We start from the raw sequence: 19,206 nt of genomic DNA, 5'->3' as shown, positions 1-19,206 counted from the left end.
ATGTCCCTACAAAATATAGACACTGTGCATAAGAGGGTGTGATAAACTGTTTTTTGTTTTTTGGAATGAGAAACAGAATGTATGAATTTCTCCGTAGGAAATCAGGCACACAAATTTGTTTCTGCATTTATGCTTTAAAAGTTTTCGGGAGCAAAATTCCACTGGCGGACAGATCTGTTTTATTGTAAAGAATCTCTGTCCCAGGAGAGAATGTGCCAACAACCAGAAGAGGAAGAAGCAGCAAAAAGAACCATAAGAAACCTTCTCCTGGTACTTTTCTACCACATCTATATGTACCAATAAAAATTCAGCCTCTTGAAAAGAGCAAGAAAGCTATCGGTCTACTAAAAGAGCAAGAAAGCTACCTGTTTGTAAAGCTTCCTCCTTTACCTAAAATTAGTGAAAAAAACAGTTCCCATAAGACATGTTAAACAATACTCTGACAAGTTCCTTTTTCCTCTAGTAATAAGGCTAGAGGAAGCCTTTTATCTCTGGAAAACACACCTCCTGCCCGAGAGCTTGCTGAATGTAAGCAAACAACTGCTAATGCAAAGGTGTCTTTGCACTCAGCAAGACCATTATCACCACAGCTACAGGCTTTCTGCTAATCGTGCAAGGTCCCAGTCCTGGCCTGTAAAGATCATTGTTTTGACTTGTTATGTGAACCAGAGGTTGGTACCAGATATCTGTTATGAGGCACACTTTAAGCACAGGTTAACAGCTTGAAAATGTGGAACAAACTGAAAAGAGAGGATACACTAATACAAACAATTCACTGACAGCCAAGTAAATATATATTGATTATAAATATATATTGATACTTAGTCAAATATATAGGTAACCTGCTCAATTAAAAAAAGCCTAATATAATCTAAAAGTAAAAACAAATGACTTTTTTTTTGTACATACACTCCAGCAGATTTCTGTTGCTATATGACTGTTAAATTAAGACAGCAATTGAATCTTCTCTGAAGGAATCATTTCATATTTAACATTTCACCTCCCTACTGAAAGGGGTTACTTACAAGCATATTGGCAATGTTACACAAAAATTTTAAATAGTATGATTGCATATATTTTCATATAGAACACATCAAATTAAGGACTCCATAGTAGTTTTTAAAACAGCATTTAGATATTCAAATTCTGACTTGGTAAGGATCTGTGAAGTAGTAACAGTATTCATACCAAAAAACCCACACAACACATACCCCAACAATCCTTTTCATAGCATCCAGCTTTGCAGAATCTTTACTGCTTTCCAGCATTTGTTTTAGGTCTTCATTTCTACGGTAGAAACACAGAAAAGCATCAATTAGAAAAATTAAGAAAAAAAGTCAGAATACCATTTTTTATATTCTTGCATCATTCCTGCAGCTTCAGATAAAGTGCTGCTCCTTCTTGCCCATTTTTAAATTGTATTTGTTAACTTTCTGGCCTAGAATAATGATGTGTTTAGTAAAAGGATCTATCCAATTCCAGCACTAAATCAAGCCCATACAACTTTAATAGCCAATCCCTGGCTAGAAGGTTGAAGTTTTGAAGCAACAGCAGAGTTCAGTTTGAACCAATGATTCATTCACTCCCCATCACCCCCTCCAGCACAGCAAGAGTCAGATACAATAGCTTGAGGTTGACATGTTTGTGTTAAAATATAGTATCAATTTAATGTTAACCGCTGAAAAAAACAATAGCAAGTTTCAGGACGGTCTGAATTCCAACAAGAATCAAGCACACAACCTTACTTTTACATGTGTTTTTTCAGGTTTTAAATTGCCATTCACTCCCTTCAGAATGAAAATCCTCAGATCAGTAGTATATCTATTCTACATCCCATAAGATTAAGACAGCCACATTGTTAGACACATATAAATCCAAGTACTTTTTACAGCCAAAGCCAGATTCTGGCATGAAAACATTAACTTGATAAGGATGTTCTCTCACAGATACAGCTTCTCATTACCAAGCTCTAATACAAACCCTAACCTTGTTTGGTTTTTTGAATGCAAAGAAACCACAGTCTATTAATGTAGGTTAGCTGCATTTATAGATGCTGAGAATTTACAAAAGTTTATTTGAAGAAATAACCTTCTGTGATTCTTAGATAGCTTGGTTGGAAAAAAAAAAAAAAGAAAAAAAGATCATGCAGTTCCCCTAGATGAAACAACTGCAAAATTCCAAAGACCTCTGAAAATTTTCCAAGACTACAAACCCTCTGAGCTCTGACAGTGAAAAGCAACATGGAAATCCAGAGACTGGACTTTAAAAGCAGATATGAAAGTTTTAATATACACTAATTTATCACTCATAATTTGAGATAGAGAGGAAAAGGCAGTTTAAATCAAAATAAAAAAAAAGAATTCGTGATTCGAAATTTTGTCATCTGTTCCTTCACTAACTACTAAACTACGTATTTCCTACATGCAAAGAATAGAGATGATTTTTCTCATATTCTCAGACCCAATACTGCAACTATTCCCTGCATCCCGATGAGAAATCCACATCACTTTTACACTTCTGTACACATTCACAATAATAAGAGCCACAGTCAAAGGAAAAAAAATTGTTTCCCTATTAAGCCAAGAGAAAGACATGCAAAAAAAAAAAAACCACACAACAGAAAGTAGATACCCACAGGCAACTTCCAAGTGAGATCTAGCTGCTTTTTCAAAAACTGGTGTTTTATGAAATGCTTTAGCAACAGGTATGACCTGTTTTAAGTACTGGCTCCACTTAACAGCTTAAATATTTAAACATTATATTTAAAAGAAAAAAGTGGAAGTATTTTATTTTCTTGCCTCCTTCAGCATCATTTCCCAAATATCACTGGGAACCCCTCCTATTTTCCCTGCTTGACACATAGCAATCTACTGCTGTCAGTTATTCCTGGAAGTGTTCAAAGAACTGTCAGTCAGTCCACTACTGGTGCTTTTTTTTTTTTTAGTTGTTTCTGTCCTTTACATTATACGTCCTACCCAACTTTGTTCTGTAGTTTTGCATCCTGTTGAAGTCAGTTTATTTTGTTTATAGTTGCCCTTCCCATCCAGTACAAGTAGTAACATCCAGTGTACCATGGATGTTGATTATAAGTTGAATGAAAGAACGTTGACATGAAAAAATAGAAATATGTCAAAAAAATTCCCAAGAGAAAGTATGCAGACAATGATTTGACTTTGAAAATCAACTAGGAAAAAAAATGGAGGAAGTTACACAGGACAGGATTCAAGTACATGTTGAAAACTAGCTGACTGAAGCTGGGAATGACTAAAGCAGACAGCATTTACAGGATGAGTACGAGTTACTACTGCAACAAATAAAGACAACAAAAGGTGAATTTAAGACATGAAGACAAAAGAAAAGTACTTGATGAAATGTATTTAAAACTGCTTAAAGAATATTTTCTAACATATATTTCAAATACAAATATTTTGAAGTGTTAATAGGAAAGATAAAATCAGAAATTAAAACATGAATACCTGCCAACATTGCTTTTCTAAGACCAAAGCAGCAGGGGAAAAAAAAAAAAAAGCAAGTTCTTGATGAATCCATTTGGAAATTAGTTTCTAAGTAACTGATGATTTGTTTTAAACTCTAACACAAACTGTAATCTGGGTTTAGCAAGCATTAGATACTTACAGAGTAAAATATTGTTCCATATATTCATAATCATCATCATCAGCAAACCATTTTTCTTCTACACTTACATATGGTTTCAGTGTAACCTCGAGGTTTCCCCCTTTAAAAGCAGATTTAATAGTACAAGAAACCTCAATTATTTTACCCAGCACTGTAGAATTTTGTTCCATCCTTTGAAGTACAGTGTTTAAAAAAAGACCACTGCACTCAACCAAGCTTGCCTGCTGAGATTGAAGTCTACTCAGAAAAGAAAATCTTATAATCTTATTATGTAACAGGATACCCACTCCCTTGCTGTTTTAATTTCTAGAAACGAATATCCTATGTAGATTTCAAACGTCACTTTCCTCCAAAAATAACTCTTATCAGCAGCCTCTAACAAGAGTAAAGGCAAATACATTTCAGTCTTTCATAGTATAATTTATTGTACACTTCCACAATATTTTTATCTTCTGAATAGTACGAAGACTTAAGGGAATTCCCCCCCCCCCCCCCCCCAAAAAAAAAAAGCTTCACAGTGTTGTTCGTATTTCTATACTCATTAATTCCTCTGAAGTGAGGGTTCTTCAGCGCACAACATTAGACAAATAATGCCTTTATCACTTACATGTCTACCTGCCTGAAACTCATGAAAGCACAGGCAACTGTCCCGCTACATCAACACTTTCGCCTCTCCCTGCTAAAACTTTGAGGGTGATTTTAGCCTACAGAGTTACATACACATTGCAGGTAACTTACATATAAACTCCATTACCTCATCAGCAAAATCAGGTTTAAAGTAGCCTAATCTGATAGTTATGGACGATACTTAACTATTCTAAGCAGGACAGTATTCATCCCAACAACAAGAGGTACAAATAAAAAAATTTCATGGAAAATATACTGCCTGTGAGCTCATTTTCCATCCTGACAGTAAAAAGGGGTGAAACTGCTTTCTCTCATTGTGCTTTTCCCCCCGTCAAGGAACAAAAAAACAGGAATCTTACCTGTCTGACAACTGCTGCATCTAAGAATGCAATGACGTTTCCCATAGTTAGAGGTAAACATCTTTACCTCTATAATACATCCCCACTGTCCTAAGAAACTGCATAGTTTTTAAAGCGCTAGTATGTGGCTTTAATTAGAAATACTATATCCATATACAACTTGAACACTCTATGAAACACACTTATTATTTGTACATCACCTGCCAAAAAAAAGGCTGTAAGCCTTTTTTTCAGTTAATATTAACACACTAATGATCTGGTATTCAGCTACCTTTGTAATCTTTACCACCACAAAGTTCTACTCCTCAATATAATGATTTGACCAGAGATTCAAAGAGAATATGTTAAGTAGAAGATGATGATTTCTAATTTTCTTCTGAAGTTTTTACATTTTGTGACTAGCCTTTAAGATCATTTGTCTTCCCACCTCAAAGCACTGTTTTTTGTTTTGTTTTTATGTCTTTGCAACATTTTTGGATGTGACAGGACTATAAATATGAAAGGGTCTATGATAGATCTACAGGTTAGTACTAATCTTCTAGATGCTACTCTAAGAAAGAAAACAGAAAGTTCTTAATCTCTTTCATGATCACTTGATTCACTTATGTGTAAAAAAAAAAAATCACCCCCATATGCCAAAATAAAAGCCCAGAAACCTAGAACTCAGCATTCGAGATAACATGCTATTGAATTATATTAACAGCCTGGATCTTAAGCCAGAAGCTGAGCAGCAGAGCAGGATGTGGAACTCAGCTGTAAAGGAACCTGACCATTATTCTCCATTTCAATTAACCACCAACAGCAACTGAAGAACAACTGAAAAATAGGTCATATTCTTGTCAGTGCACACTTGGTCACAAAAACTGGCCTCTTGCCTAGATCAAAACTTGGATCTCAGTTTCTGCTGAACAACTCTATCCATCTCTACCAAAACAAACACGAAAAATTGCCAAAAAGGGTAGGTATGCGTACATCATTAAGGTTTAAATCAGCTATGCCAGTGATAAATCTAGGCCTCTTCCCTCTGTTTCTGTCTTCTTATAGGAACTATCATAAAGCTCTAAGTGCAGTAATTATTTCATCTGCAGCAAAATACTAAACCATGACCTGCTACAAATAACTTGCCACTGCACCTACTTATTCCAAACAATTACTATTAATAGAACATCTAGTCACACTGTTAAGACATACTTTTATTGCATTTCCTGTTCTCTTTTAGTAACACCATAATAAAAAACACATACATTGTTATTAATTGCTGCATTTCTAACATACACAGTTACTGAAAGAAGTTAGCCACAAACGTTATGGTTTTCCTCACAAAAAGCAGAAATTTCATAAATATCAAAACCAGCAACTGAAGCCCAACTGGCAAGAAAAAAACACCAATGATTCTTCATCTACAAAAATCTTTACTCATTAAAATTTATCAGCCTGTGTTTTTATGAAATAAGAATTTAATTATGATTCTCCATTCCATATGTATGCCCCAATAAGCTGGGATCTGTTTTATCACCTCTGAATACAGGAAAAGAACTTTATTTAAAGAACTCACGGTCAGATCAGGCTCTTCATTTGCAATGAGAGCACTAGATTACTGCATAGGTAAGATACAAGAAATACCAAACAAATCCACAGCACGGAAGGAAGCAAACTTCACTATTTTTACCCACTGAACCACCTGTTACAGAATGAGAACAGAAGTTACAGATGTCCCATTTAAGAAGTTTTAACAATGCATTTTGTGTTTTAAATTCTACAACTGCAACATATGTTCACCTACACATCAACCACATTGTTCTTACATTCAGTCTTTAGGAAACTGTCCGGAAATCAGTCCGCATTACATATTTTCAACCACATTATACTGACTTTTTTTTATTTTATTTTACCTGCAGCCTCATAACAAAATGTTTCCAACATGAAGTTCAAAATACTATGAATGTTACCAGGTTTGAAACACGAAATCCAGACTGACAGCACAAATTAACTGTCTTTGGCGCTTCTGTAGTAATGAAGTCTGATGGAAGATTTCACACACACACCAAAAATCAGCTTTTTACAGTTTAGAGGAGCTGCAAAATCCTTAAAATAAATTGGCTTAATCTAGCTCAGACAATTGCATAAACTCTACAAAACTGAATTTAACACTTAAAGAGAAATGCAAATTTATTTTGGAGCTGTATAACACGGAAGCTAAAACAGCAGCAAACACACGTTGTGATTTGAGTTTATTTTGCTGTTGATTTGGATTCTTCCTCTAGCAGGAAATTAAGAAATTCACATTTCACTGTGAGCATTTTGTTCTATACCACAAACTGTTTGAATGACATCTTGTGGTGTTATTCAGTATTGCTATCTTCTTTCATTACAACACTATTTATATTTATTATTGTTAATTCATAACACCACCTTAGAATTCAACTATTATTTAAAGGTAGACAATTCATGTGTACTGTGGTTTAGAGAGAAATGATGAGATCAGATATCTCCTGTTTTCTTTTAAGCCACAACTAACTTATTTTTCAATCTGAAAAGCAAGGATACTGCTCAAAAAGTGAACTTCATAGCTTTAAAAGGCAGACAGAGATGCATGAAAAAAGAGAATAACTACAATATCTGAGAGACACAAAGAAGACCAAGACAGGTTATAGTTAAACCACCAAGAAAATTAGCTCGTTTAATGATTGCTGTGCCACCATTCTCAAAGCACTTGCAATCTGGACAATTTTGGTACAGTCTCCTCCTTCTCAGTAAGCAAACATACAGAAAAGCATGAAGTTAACACTGGATAAAACATCTTTCCAGCTCACTTCTGCCAAACTATGCTGCTACCTGACCTACGCTTGAGCAACCCAGAGCATGAACATCTGAAAGGTGCTACTGCCATGAACATCAGTGTAAACAACCTACACTTTAAAATCTCTGCCCAGACAGCAGCTAGTATGACAAAGTAGTTTGAAAGATCTTCTGGAGAGGACTGTGATTTAATCTAAAGTTATCTGTTGACACTGCAGTAGTTAAAAGACCCTACTTCACACAGTCATAAGAAAGGTTGCTTCCTGTCGTCCTTTCAGACGATCAAGCAACACCACTGTGTACAACCTCTTCTGATACGGCCAACACCCCCAACACCACAGTAGTTTCTGAAAGAGAAAAATCGTCCTTTGTGGCACCTGACCTGTTGCCACTTAAACAGCTGTGTCCATTTACAGCCTGTCTTGAACAGACGAGCGGTCAGAATATGCAGACATCTGTAGATCACTTAGAAGTATTGACAGATATAAAGGGATTATAAGAGAAAGAGGAGCAGTACCAGCATTCCTGAAAATGACGAGGCTTCTTTTAAAGATACCAAAAAGGTGGTGCTGTCACTGCCAGAATCTACAACAGTGTTAACATATTCACAGATATATGCTAACATTTCAGAAACACTGCTTAAGAGCATTAAAGTGTACTGCCATTCATCTTCTACCAGAATGCCAGAAATATTTAAATGACAAAAGAATTCTGTTTTTCTCAAATTAAGAAAACTACTAGGAAGAAGAAGGGACCAGGCAAAGATAATCCTCAGAAAAGCAGAGCTAAGAAAATTGTGAATTTTTTTGCCAACCTTATATTGTAACAACATTACAAAAGACATTTTAATGCCATTCATAACGCAGATCATAGCAACTGTCTACAGCAAATATATGACATAAGCATAATAAATACGCAGCAGCCACAGTGAAGACCTTAAACTAGCATCCTTCTGAAAAGATATGAAAGCTTCAAAAAAAAAATTTTATGACTGCATCACAGAGAATCACAGCAAATCAACAGTTCATCGCTTGCATCCTCATATGTGCCAAGTGCGTGGCAATAAGAAAACATTCACTGCGTCTCACTTTCCATCAGATCTAGCCAATTTCAGCTCGAGAAGTGCTCTGCCATACTATGCTCCTGTTCATATACTGCATTTAGATCCTATTGTGGTACCAACTACATGGACCAGATTTTATCTTGTAGAGTCATCATTTCACCCAAACCATTCATCTTCGCTGGCCTGTACATCCTAGTGAAGCTGGCATATCACCATACGAGTGGGCAGAGTGCCATCTTAACAGATGGGGAAAGAAAGCAGACTTGCCAATGAGCTACAGTATGCATCAAGTTTGAATATTAGGGCTGGACTCTCCTCCAAGAATTTCATAAATGGCAGTCTATACAAGCTTTCCATGACTGGTTGAACAGGATATGCCAAGGCAAAACTAAATCAATTTAAGACTCCAAGAACATCTCTGGCAGCTGTTGAAAGCAAGTTTTTAGCTCTGATGAATTTGGAAAAGTCTTCTGCACAGAGAATTGGGGAATGAGTATCTTAATGAAATCACCACCTTAGATCAGCTCTCAGCAAAACAAGCTTGCAAATCTCAGCAGAAAAAAATGGGTTTGCAGTCCTGCCGGGTTTCCTGATGAATAGCTCAACAGAATGCTTAAGCCAGATCTGCAGGAAAAACTCTAATAAATTACAAATGTATTTTACTTGGCAGGAATATAGTTTAAAGATGCAAATCAGTAAAGTTGAAAATGCTTGTTATAAATTTTGCCATCTGTTTCAATACTATACTTATTACTACCTGCTGATGTTACTCATACAGTTCACCTGAAAGTTTTTTACATTTGATTTAGATACAGCAACAACAAATTCTGTCATTGAATTCATATCATCTCCAAGAACCAAACATTACTATATTTTAATATTACAAGTAAATAACTTTCTTTTTTAAAAAGCGATTAATATACATGAGAGTCCTCCATCTTCCTGGAATTAACAGTAATAGCTGCAGCCTAGCACATGCAACTAATGTGGTTTCTGTGTTACTTATTCTTTCTAGTTTTCCTTTAAAACTGAAAAGTGGTTAGACATTTCATGCCCCTACATGGAGCAATGGCAGGCAGTGTAACCATAAAAACTGACCCCATTAACTTAAGTGATCTGCATAAAAATGCATCTGGATGAGAGTGGGGAGCAGTGGGTATTGTCTTCCTGGACTCCACGAAGAAATCTGACACTGTCCCCCATAAGATCCTCCTAGGGAAGCTGCTGAAGCATGGGCTGGATGAGCAGACAGTGTGGTGGATCAAAACCTGGTTGAACAGCTGGGCCTAGAGGGTAGTGCTCGGTGGTGCAAAGTCTGGTTGGAGGCCAGGAATGAGCAGCATACCCCAGGGGTCAACACTGGGTCCAGTCCTGTTTAACATCTTCAGTAGTGAGCTGGACAGTGGGGCAGAGTGCACCCTCAGTACATTTGTGGATGACACGAAACCAGGGGGAGTAGCTGATTCACCAGAAGGCTATACTGCCATCCAGAGGGACCTCAACACGCCGGAGAGGTGGGCTGACAAGAGTTCCATGAAGTTCAACAAGTGCAGAGGGCTGCCTTTGGGGAGGAACAACCCCAGGCACCAGGACAGGCTGGGGGCCACCCATCTGGAGAGCAGCTCTGCAGGAACAGACCTGCGGTTGCTGGTGAGCACCAAGCTGAGCATGAGCCAGCGATGTGCCCTTGCTGCTAAGAAGAATGGTATTCTTGGCTGCATTAGGCAAAGTATCGCCAGCAGGTCAAGAGGGGCGATCCTGCCCCTCTACTCAGGGCTGGTGAGGCTGCACCTGGAGTGCTGTGTCCAGTTCTGGGCCCCTGATATAAGACAGACCTGGACATACTGAAAGCGGCCAGAAGGCTACCAACATGATCAAGGAACTGAAGCACCTCTCCTATAAAGTGAGGCTGAGAGACCTGAGCCTGCTCAGCCTGGAGAAGAGGAGGTTCAGGGAGGGTCTTACTCATGTATGCAAATACCCGAAGGGGTGGTGCAAAGAGGATGGAACCAGGGTCTTTTCAGTGGTGTCCAGTGCCAGGATAAGAGGCAATGGGCACAAACCAGAATCACACAATCACATAATGGGCAGGGTTGAAAGGGGCCTCTGAAGATCATCTGGTCCAAACACCCTGCCGAGCAGGATCACCTAGAGCACATGGCACAGGATGGCATCCAGGCAGGTTTTGAACATCTCCAGAGAAGGAGACGCCACAGCCTCTCTGGGCAACCTGTGCCAGTGCTCTGTCACCCTCACAGTACAGAAGTGCCCTCTCATATTCAGCCAGAACCTCCTGTGCTTCAGTCTGTGCCCCTTGCCTCTTGTCCTGTCGCTGGGCACAACTGAAAAGAGACCGGCTCCATCCTCTCAACACCCTCCCCTTGGATATTTATACACATTGATGAGGTCTCCCCTTGGTCTTCTCTTTTCCAGGCTAAAGAGGCCCAGCTCTCTCAGCCTGTCCTCGTACAACAGATGCTCCGGTCCTCTCATCATCTTCGTAGCCCTCCTCTGGACTCGCTCCAGTAGCTCCACGTCCCTCTTGCACTGGGGAGCCCAGAACTGGACAGAGTACTCCAGGTGTGGCCTCACCAGGGCTGAGTAGAGGGGGAGGATCACCTCCCTTGACCTGCTGGCAACACTCTTCCAAATGCAGCCCAGGATACTGTTGGCCTTCTTGGACACAAGGGCACAGTGCTGGCTCATGGTCAGCCTGCTGTCCACCAGGACTCCCAGGTCTCTCTCTGCAGAGCTGCTCTCCAGCAGGTCAGCCCCCAGCCTGTACTGGTGCTTGGGGTTATTCCTCCCTAGGTGCAGGACCCTGCACTTGCCCTTGTTGAACTTCATGAGGTTCCTCTCCGCCCAACCCTCCAGCCTGTCGAGGTCCCTCTGAAAGGCAGCACAGCCCTCTGGGGTATCAGCCACTCCTCCCAGCTTTGTGTTGTCAGAAAACTTGCTGAGGGTGCACTCTGTCCCTTCATCCAGTTCATTGATGAGTAAGGTGAACAACACTGGACCCAGTACTGACCCCTGGGGGACACCGCTAGCTACAGGCCTCCAACTAGATTCTGCACCTCTAAGCTCTGTCATCCAGCCAATTGCCATTCCAGCTCACCATCCACCCATCTACACCACACCTCCTGAGCTTACCTATGAGGATGTTGTGGGAGTCAGTGTCAAAAGCCTTGCTGAAGTCAAGGTAGACACAGCCACCGCTCTCCCCAATCTACCCAGCCAGTCATTCCATCATGGAAGGCTCTCAGATTGGTTAAGTACGATTTCCCCTTGGGGAATGCATGCTCACTACTCCTGATCACCTTCTTTTCCTCCACATGCTTGGAGATGACCTCCAGGATGAGCTGCTCCATCACCTGTCCAGGGATGGAGGCCAGTTCTGACTGGCCTGTAGTTTCCTGAGTCCTCCTTCTCGTCCTTTTTGAAGACTGGCGTGGCATTGGCTTTCTTCCAGACCTCAGGCACCTCCCCTGTTCTCCACAGCCTTTCAAAGATGATGGAGAATAGCCTAGCAACAACATCAGCAAGCTCTCTCAGTACCCGTGGGTGCACTCCATCGGGTCCCACGGATTTGTGGATGTCAAGTTTGTTTAAATCATCTGACTCCATCCTCTTCAACCAAGGGAACGTCCTCCTTTCTCCAGACTTCCTCTCTTGTCTCCAGGGCCCGAGATTCCTGAGGGCTGATCTTACCAGTAAAAATTGAAGCAAAAAAGACATTCAGCAACTCTGCCTTCTCTATCCTTTGTCACCAGGGCATCCTCCCCATTCAGCAGCAAGCCGACATTTTCCCCAGTCTTCCTTTTTCTACTGATGTATTTGAAGAAGCCCTTCTTGTTGTCCTTGACATTCCTTGCCAGAACACAGGAGGTTCTCCCTGAACACCAGGTAGCATTTCTGTGCTGTGCAGGTGACAAAGCACTGGCAGAGGTGGCCCAGACAGTTGTGGAGCCACCCTCCTTGCAGTTACTCAGAAGACAACTGGACATGGTCCTGGGCAACCTGCTATGTGTGTCCCTGCTTGAGCAGGGGTTGGACCAGATGGCCTCCAGAGGTTCTTTCCATCCTTAACCATTCTGTGAAACTCTCTCTCCATGCTACAGATACAATTTTGACAGTCTTCCACTTAGAAAGTTCTTACTTCATTGCTTCCACTAATCCAGGGCATGGAAAAACAGCCTGTGGTCCACAGATTGGATTCAGCTTGTCTATATTGTTTACCTCTCAGCAATTTCCTCCTCCTACTGAACAGCCCTGTTCTGGGCAAAGACGTGACTGCAGAACATTTCCATTATTCTGGTGGCCCACAACCTGATGCTTTTTCTTTCTAAGAAATGCAGAACATATGAATGTAAGCACATCTGGAGCACTTACAGAGACCTGTGCCTGAAACACAACCTGTTCACAGACAGACTGCCTACCAGGATACATGAATAAATTCAAAAAATGTAATTATACAAGCTCTGTAAAGGGAATAACATATATGTTAATTCATATGATCAATACAGGGGAAGGAGAGATGAAAGAAATAGCCATCTCTAGTCATGCTATGGGACCTGTTCAGCACAAAAAGATTCTAAGTTTAGACTGACTCATCTCAGGTACATAAAATCTTTTAACTATTCGGTTATTGAGATATTCAAAAGAATGAGCACAAAGACAAGAATTCTACCATCTGCACACAGACCCATTTCTTATTTATTTTAATGATGTAACTAACCAAAAGGTTGGTCTTGTGTTTTTTTGTTGGTGGTCAGTTGTTTTTTGTTGTTCTTTTGCTTTTTTTTTTTTTTTTAAGCAACACATAAATATAACATCCTGTTTGGTATGTACTGTCTCTTTAGTCAGGTTTCAATACTCTGAGTAATGACTAGCCCCAGCCTCATATTTGTTGTGAGACTTCTCATTCAAGAAATTTCCATTTAGCCATAACCATCAGGAAAACAGTTCCTTACGTACATACTATACTTAATGATAACCTTTATAACAGAGTTTAGCAAAAAATACATCTTTCCTCGCTTTTTTATCCTGAACATTTACCTGGTTACCTGAATGATGCAAACAAGAGTTTTGTTTTGACAGTCTCTTTTTTTTTTCATTGCACTGGATACATACAATGTATTAAATAGTGAGAAACATATTTGCACATGGCACATGCAACCTCTTGCTACTTGGCTATGGCAAGGTAACTATTTCAATGAACTATTTCATCCTTACTAATCTTCTCACTGTCAAACCTTCCACTTACTCAGATTCAAGATGTCTTCACAACAGAACTTTCAAGGCCCTGAAATATTTTCAATGTTGACATTGTGTCCCAATCAAACCACAGCACTAACGTGTTGAGAAAACGCTACGTTTGTTAAATGAAGATTCTATTTGTAATTAAAAACTAATGAACAAATCCTAGAATTGCTAAAAGTTAAAAAGTCAGCTTTAGCAGAAGAGTGAAAAACGTGGGCATTTGACACCAAAGTATGCTCAGAACTTTTATGTGGTAAGTACTTCAGCTGTGCACTTCTACTGAACAGACAAAAAGACGACATTTAGGACAAATAGTTTATATTAGGTCAACTTCAGACTTCAGATTTAAGACTACTGATATTCATTCGTGCATCTTTGAGAAACTTGTCATACACCCTTCTATACTCTGCAAGACTAGAGACAGCACAACCCTATAAACAACTTGTTTTTTTCAGAAGCATTATACTTCAGCTTGCTTTCACTTCATGACAAATACATGAAGACAGAAAACAAAAAAGCCTATATTCTTTGTTGGTTTTAAGTGTTTATGATAGTGTCTTGACAGTAACACTCTAACCATGTGACATTGTTGAGATTAACTTGCAACAGGCAAGTTTGGGTCTCTGGTCAAACAGTTAGTCTAGGGACAGCCTGAGCCGTACATTACATGCCCCTCTGTCTAAGGACAATTTCTCCTTCTCCAGCAACCAAGAGGCTCACAACGCACTGAAACATCACGATACGGAACATAGGCACACCTAAGATCAAATACAGCAGTGTTGAGTGCCAGCCAAGAGAGAGCAGCGAACGTGAAGAGCCCCAAGAGTAACTTGATTTTCACTAGAGGAATATCGTACTACTTCTGTCCTTGAAAATGCAAGACACAGACACACATCTTGCACTTCTCTGTGCACACACTAGAGAGGGATCAGATCCGACCAGTTTAAAGAACACAAACCAAGAAGACACCATGTCTTCAACACAGGCTACAGGCACTGTCCTGAGAAGGTTTCCATTTCAGCTCGAGGTGTAAGAAATTTTGTTTGTTTCTCAGTAAGGAGTTTGGGGCCTATTAGGAGAGCTTTCCTGCAGTGTCCATTTCTCAAAATCTCTTACACAGACTAGGAGTTTACCACATAGTTTCAAATCAGGGCAAACTTCCTGTTTCAACAAGGACTTGTTTGTCAGCTGCAAAGACCACCGAGATCAAAACCTGGTTTCTTCTCAAGCCCCTTCATGGATCTTCTCTCCCCTCCTTTTAATAAAGAAGCAAGCCTGGAACACAAATTAGAAAGGCACACGCACATATCATGAGCTACTTAGCTACTCTGGTTCTTCCATATTCAGAAATTCATACACAAACACGTACACACAAAGCCTCAGGACCCCAGAGCTGTATTTCTGCAACCATTGGACAGCCTCAGGTAGAATTACTTACTTTGGTTCCCACAGCTGCAGAAACATTGACAAATATAATAAGCCTGCAAAACAGTCTGAAATCTAAGATGAAATGAGTTTATATATAGAACTACAGCCATGATCAAGGATCGGGGTACTCTGCAGAAAAGTGTAAGAAGAACAATGGTTAAAAAATAAAGCACAAAGTTGTTTCCACAGAAAGGAACGACAAAAGCAGGGCGCAAGCAACATAAGTCAGACACAAACACAAGTCATTAGGGCATCCATGCTAGATCACTGAAAGTTTTAATTGGAACAGAATGAAAAAGCAAAAGATGTAGAAGAATAGCAGAGGAAGAGAAGTATGACTTGTATGGAAAACTGAGGAGGCCTATCAGCTGTTGTCTCAAGGAGACAAGCGTGAGAATCACAGCAGCTTCACCTTGTTGTGATTTACTTCAGTGTGGCATAAAAATAAACACATCAGTCGAGGTTTCTAAGCACGGATGCTCTCTTTGCGCAGAACAATCAAACTGAAGAACAGATGATTGATTTCCTAATGTACACGAGACCTAAGTTTATGGTCCTTTTTACTGGTCGCTCTAGGAATAGATTTCCGATTTGTTGTAGGATACCATTCCAGCTTGGCAAGCCTCTTGATCCTTCCCAGAGGCATTTTTTGTCACTCCAAGTCACTTTTCCTTTAAGGAGCTAAAGGTTTTCGGTGTCACTGCACTTTAGACTGTTTCCTTTCTATTTTTTCTTTTCTCCTTCCCCCTGCCTATTTCCTCATTTTGACTTCTGACCAAGAGCCGGACCTTTTTAACTCCCTCCCATTTCACACCAGCCACCTCGTCACGGCCAACCACGTCCCCAGCTCCCACAGACAAACTTCCGAGCGCTTCTTAAGACCCACAGGAAGGCAAAACGAAACTAGCGCCAACGCGGCCGGCTAACAAAACTGATAAAAAGCTTTTTATGAAGCAAAAAAAAAAAAAAAAAACACTACCCCCCTCCGCCCCCCCCCCCCAAAAAAAAAGCTCCACAGCCCCGGGCGCACGCCAAACGCCGCCACACGAACTTCCCCGCGGCGCGACGAGGCGCTGAGGCCCGCTCCCCTCCCTCATCCCTCACCGCCCATCCTCTCCCCGCCGCCCGAGCCCGGCCCGGAAACGCGGCCCGGGGAGGCCCGGCCGCCCCTCACCGCCCGACCCCGCTGCCGGTCCCGCCCCGTCCCCTTCCTTACTTCTTGGTGTCGCTGCTGAAGAGCCCGAAGGCCGCGGGCACCGAAGGGGCCGTGGTGGGCGCCGCCTCCTGAGCCAGCTCGGGCGCTGCCTCGCCGGCCTGCTCGCCGTAGCTGTGCCCGTTACCGGACATGTCGCCGCTCGCTGCCCGCTCCGACAAACTTACCGGCACGGCACGGCACGACACACACCCCCCGCCAAGCACCGGGCACGGGGCGGGAGGGCCACGTGACGGGGGGGGGGACGGAACTCGGTCCGCCCCGCCCCGCCCCGCCCCGCCGCCCGGTGGTGCCGTCGCCGCGGCAACGCGGCCCGGCCGTGAGGCGGCTGTTGTAACGGCTGGGCTGACCGGCCCCTGGCGTGCCTGGGCGGGAAGGAAAGTTAAAAGATGTCCAAGCACAAAAAAATTTCCAAAATTGTCCAAACACTCAAAAAAAAAATCCAAAAGATGTCCAAACACAAACCTTAAGCACGCTGCTGCCCGGTCCTCTGGCCTCTACTGGGCACAGGCCGTTTTATTTTTGTGTAGCCAAAATACTAACGTGGCCCCTACACGCAGCAAAAGCAACTCTTGTTGCTTGCAGTAACCGATATTATAAATTAACCAGCTTGGTACTAATTAGTCATACACACTGACTGCACTGCAGGTCTGCTCCAGGTTGCTAAATATTCAACAAGTTAAAAGTTAAGTCCTATCAATTCCACCACTAGAAAGGCGAAAAGAAAAGAGGAACAGTCCCAGGGTATCTCATCTGATAGCAAGGTGGCTCCAGTCCCAGCGTTAACAACACTTGCCATTCCAAGAGCAATGATGCAGCCTACATTCACAGCAGCAACTTACATATACTAGCCCATAAAACATAAAAGGATGGCTAGAAGTCATACGAGAAAAGTTTCTCTTAATTTCTTTTTACAGTCTTATTTTACTATATACATCCTACACACACCAAAGTATCCTGTCTTCTTCCACACCTCCTACTGTTTGAGGAATAATTTGTGCTCATTAAAATGCCCTTGTATCCATCTATCTAAATTACGTTAGTGGAGTCCAGCCTCTTCATCCTGAGAACAAACTCATTTCCAAAAGGTTACAGTTCACAATCAATACCTTTTATCTTACAGAGGGGAAAAAAATGGTTTGTCATAATATTTTTCTGAGGCAACTCTTCAAATTTCTTGTCTTTCACCAACTTGTACATTTCTGTTTGAAACTGGGTTAGTGCCAAGCAAATAAACTTGAGAGGAGGCATTACCAATACCTTATCTATTAAGAGAGTGGGACAGAGATAAGGTCAGTTGATCACTTCAGTTGCCTTCTGTGGATGCCAACATTTCAGCTCCCTTTCAGGGTCTCTAATAGCCTTCTTCTTTGTAGTACAGTCTCTTGAAAGTCAAGGCTTAGAGAATTAAAGGCCACTGTTGGCTCCCAGTCACAATGCAAATATTCTTGACTGTCACCAATATGCCTGTTGGTTCTTCAGATTTACCATTTTTCATACTACCCCTTCCAATTGCTCACAGGAACAGCCATGCTGGTTTTCTTTCCCTGCAGATGCAGATATCTCGTTATAATTACCACAAACTCTCACGGCACCTGTTGATACTCTTTCAGTGATGTGACTTGAGGCAGACATCTCTCGATCTTACAAAGTCAGGTGAAATCCTAGGACCTGACTTTTAAAGGATCAAAAACCAGAGTAGGCTCTCAGAGGCAAATGCCAGTAGGCATCTGGCAAGACCAGATGTAAAAAGGACAGTTATTCATCTCCTAAAAGTTTAAGATGCTGATTCTCTGAATTTGTACCAGCAGTGTTTTGAAATCATCTCTGACTCAATTTTTCAAACCATGCATTACTTTCACAGTGTAACAGTGAGAGCACTTGAACTTTGGTCCCATACGTGGTTATGCATACATGAAAGGGGCCCTGGCTTACGTCTTTTATTTGCAGTAAGGCACATGCAGGGTAGGAAAAGGTAACCTATATCAGGCCAAGTCCATAGTTTTTAAGGTAGATCTATTCTTGTTCCTTTGAAGACTGACTCTGCTTGTTCTCTGAAGTAAGAGACTTTAAACTGCTTTGCTTCTTTGCATAAAGCTGTAAAATATGTGTATTTATTGACAATGATAAGAAACACCTTAAGTAGAACAAACTAATTCTCCTCTTTATACTACATATGACACATAAAAAGAAAGATTAGAGGAAGGATTAACATTCAAAAAAAAGAGAGAATAATAAATTTATAGATTATTTCATTTTGGGGAGTACAAACACATGGAAAAGTACACAAACAGGCTACTGAGGTGGGTGATCATGGGACTGTGATACAAAAAAGTGGAACAGATAGTAACAGTGCAGCAGAGCTCATTAGAGCCTTGAAACTGAGAACAGAAAACAAATATTACATGAAGATTTATTAAGTACGTTTAAACAGTCATATAAGGAGGGCTGGGTACAAGCTCTTGTTGTCAGTTCTTGCTATCTAGTTCTAGCCTGAAATACACCACACCACTTCCTTGAATAGCCTTCTACTTGCTGTATTAACTCTTCACGATCACCCTGCAGGGGCAATGTATTGGCCCATTGAATTTATACCTGTACAAAATTATTTTAAGAATACTGGATTATGAAACACAAAATACCACTGAATCTAAATTCTCCATTTACATTCATTGATTACAGAATTCTACTTCAGGTTTTTTACACAGCATAAAAAAAAAAAAAAATCATAAGATTTAAAACAGGAACCATAATGGGATTTTGCTTCTTATTTTTCATTCGACATGTTTCTTTCTGAAATCATTTCACCATCATGATTCATT

General features: G+C 40.7%; 1 protein-coding gene across 2 annotated transcripts in view; it reads right to left on the bottom strand.

Annotated features, from left to right (window-relative positions):
• AP3B1 (adaptor related protein complex 3 subunit beta 1) overlaps nucleotides 1-16,686 on the bottom strand; it is a 167,622-nt gene extending 150,936 nt beyond the window's left edge. Inside the window, exons 1-2 of one of the 2 annotated variants that reach the window (XM_040540782.1) lie at nucleotides 16,388-16,686; nucleotides 1,212-1,287 (exon numbers count right to left, since the gene is read on the bottom strand). In XM_040540782.1, the coding sequence (XP_040396716.1) occupies nucleotides 1,212-1,287; nucleotides 16,388-16,518 (207 nt within the window). In that variant the 5' untranslated portion in view covers nucleotides 16,519-16,686. The remainder of the gene's footprint in view (nucleotides 1-1,211; nucleotides 1,288-16,387) is intronic. The other variant, XM_040540781.1, reaches the window with a different exon arrangement.
• Between the last annotated feature and the right edge of the window lie 2,520 nt (nucleotides 16,687-19,206).

Source organism: Cygnus olor, chromosome Z, assembly GCF_009769625.2.
Source record: "Cygnus olor isolate bCygOlo1 chromosome Z, bCygOlo1.pri.v2, whole genome shotgun sequence".
NCBI classification, from domain to species: domain Eukaryota; kingdom Metazoa; phylum Chordata; class Aves; order Anseriformes; family Anatidae; genus Cygnus; species Cygnus olor.
Note: the sequence above shows the minus strand (reverse complement) of the source record. Positions and strands in the feature narration are given on the sequence as shown.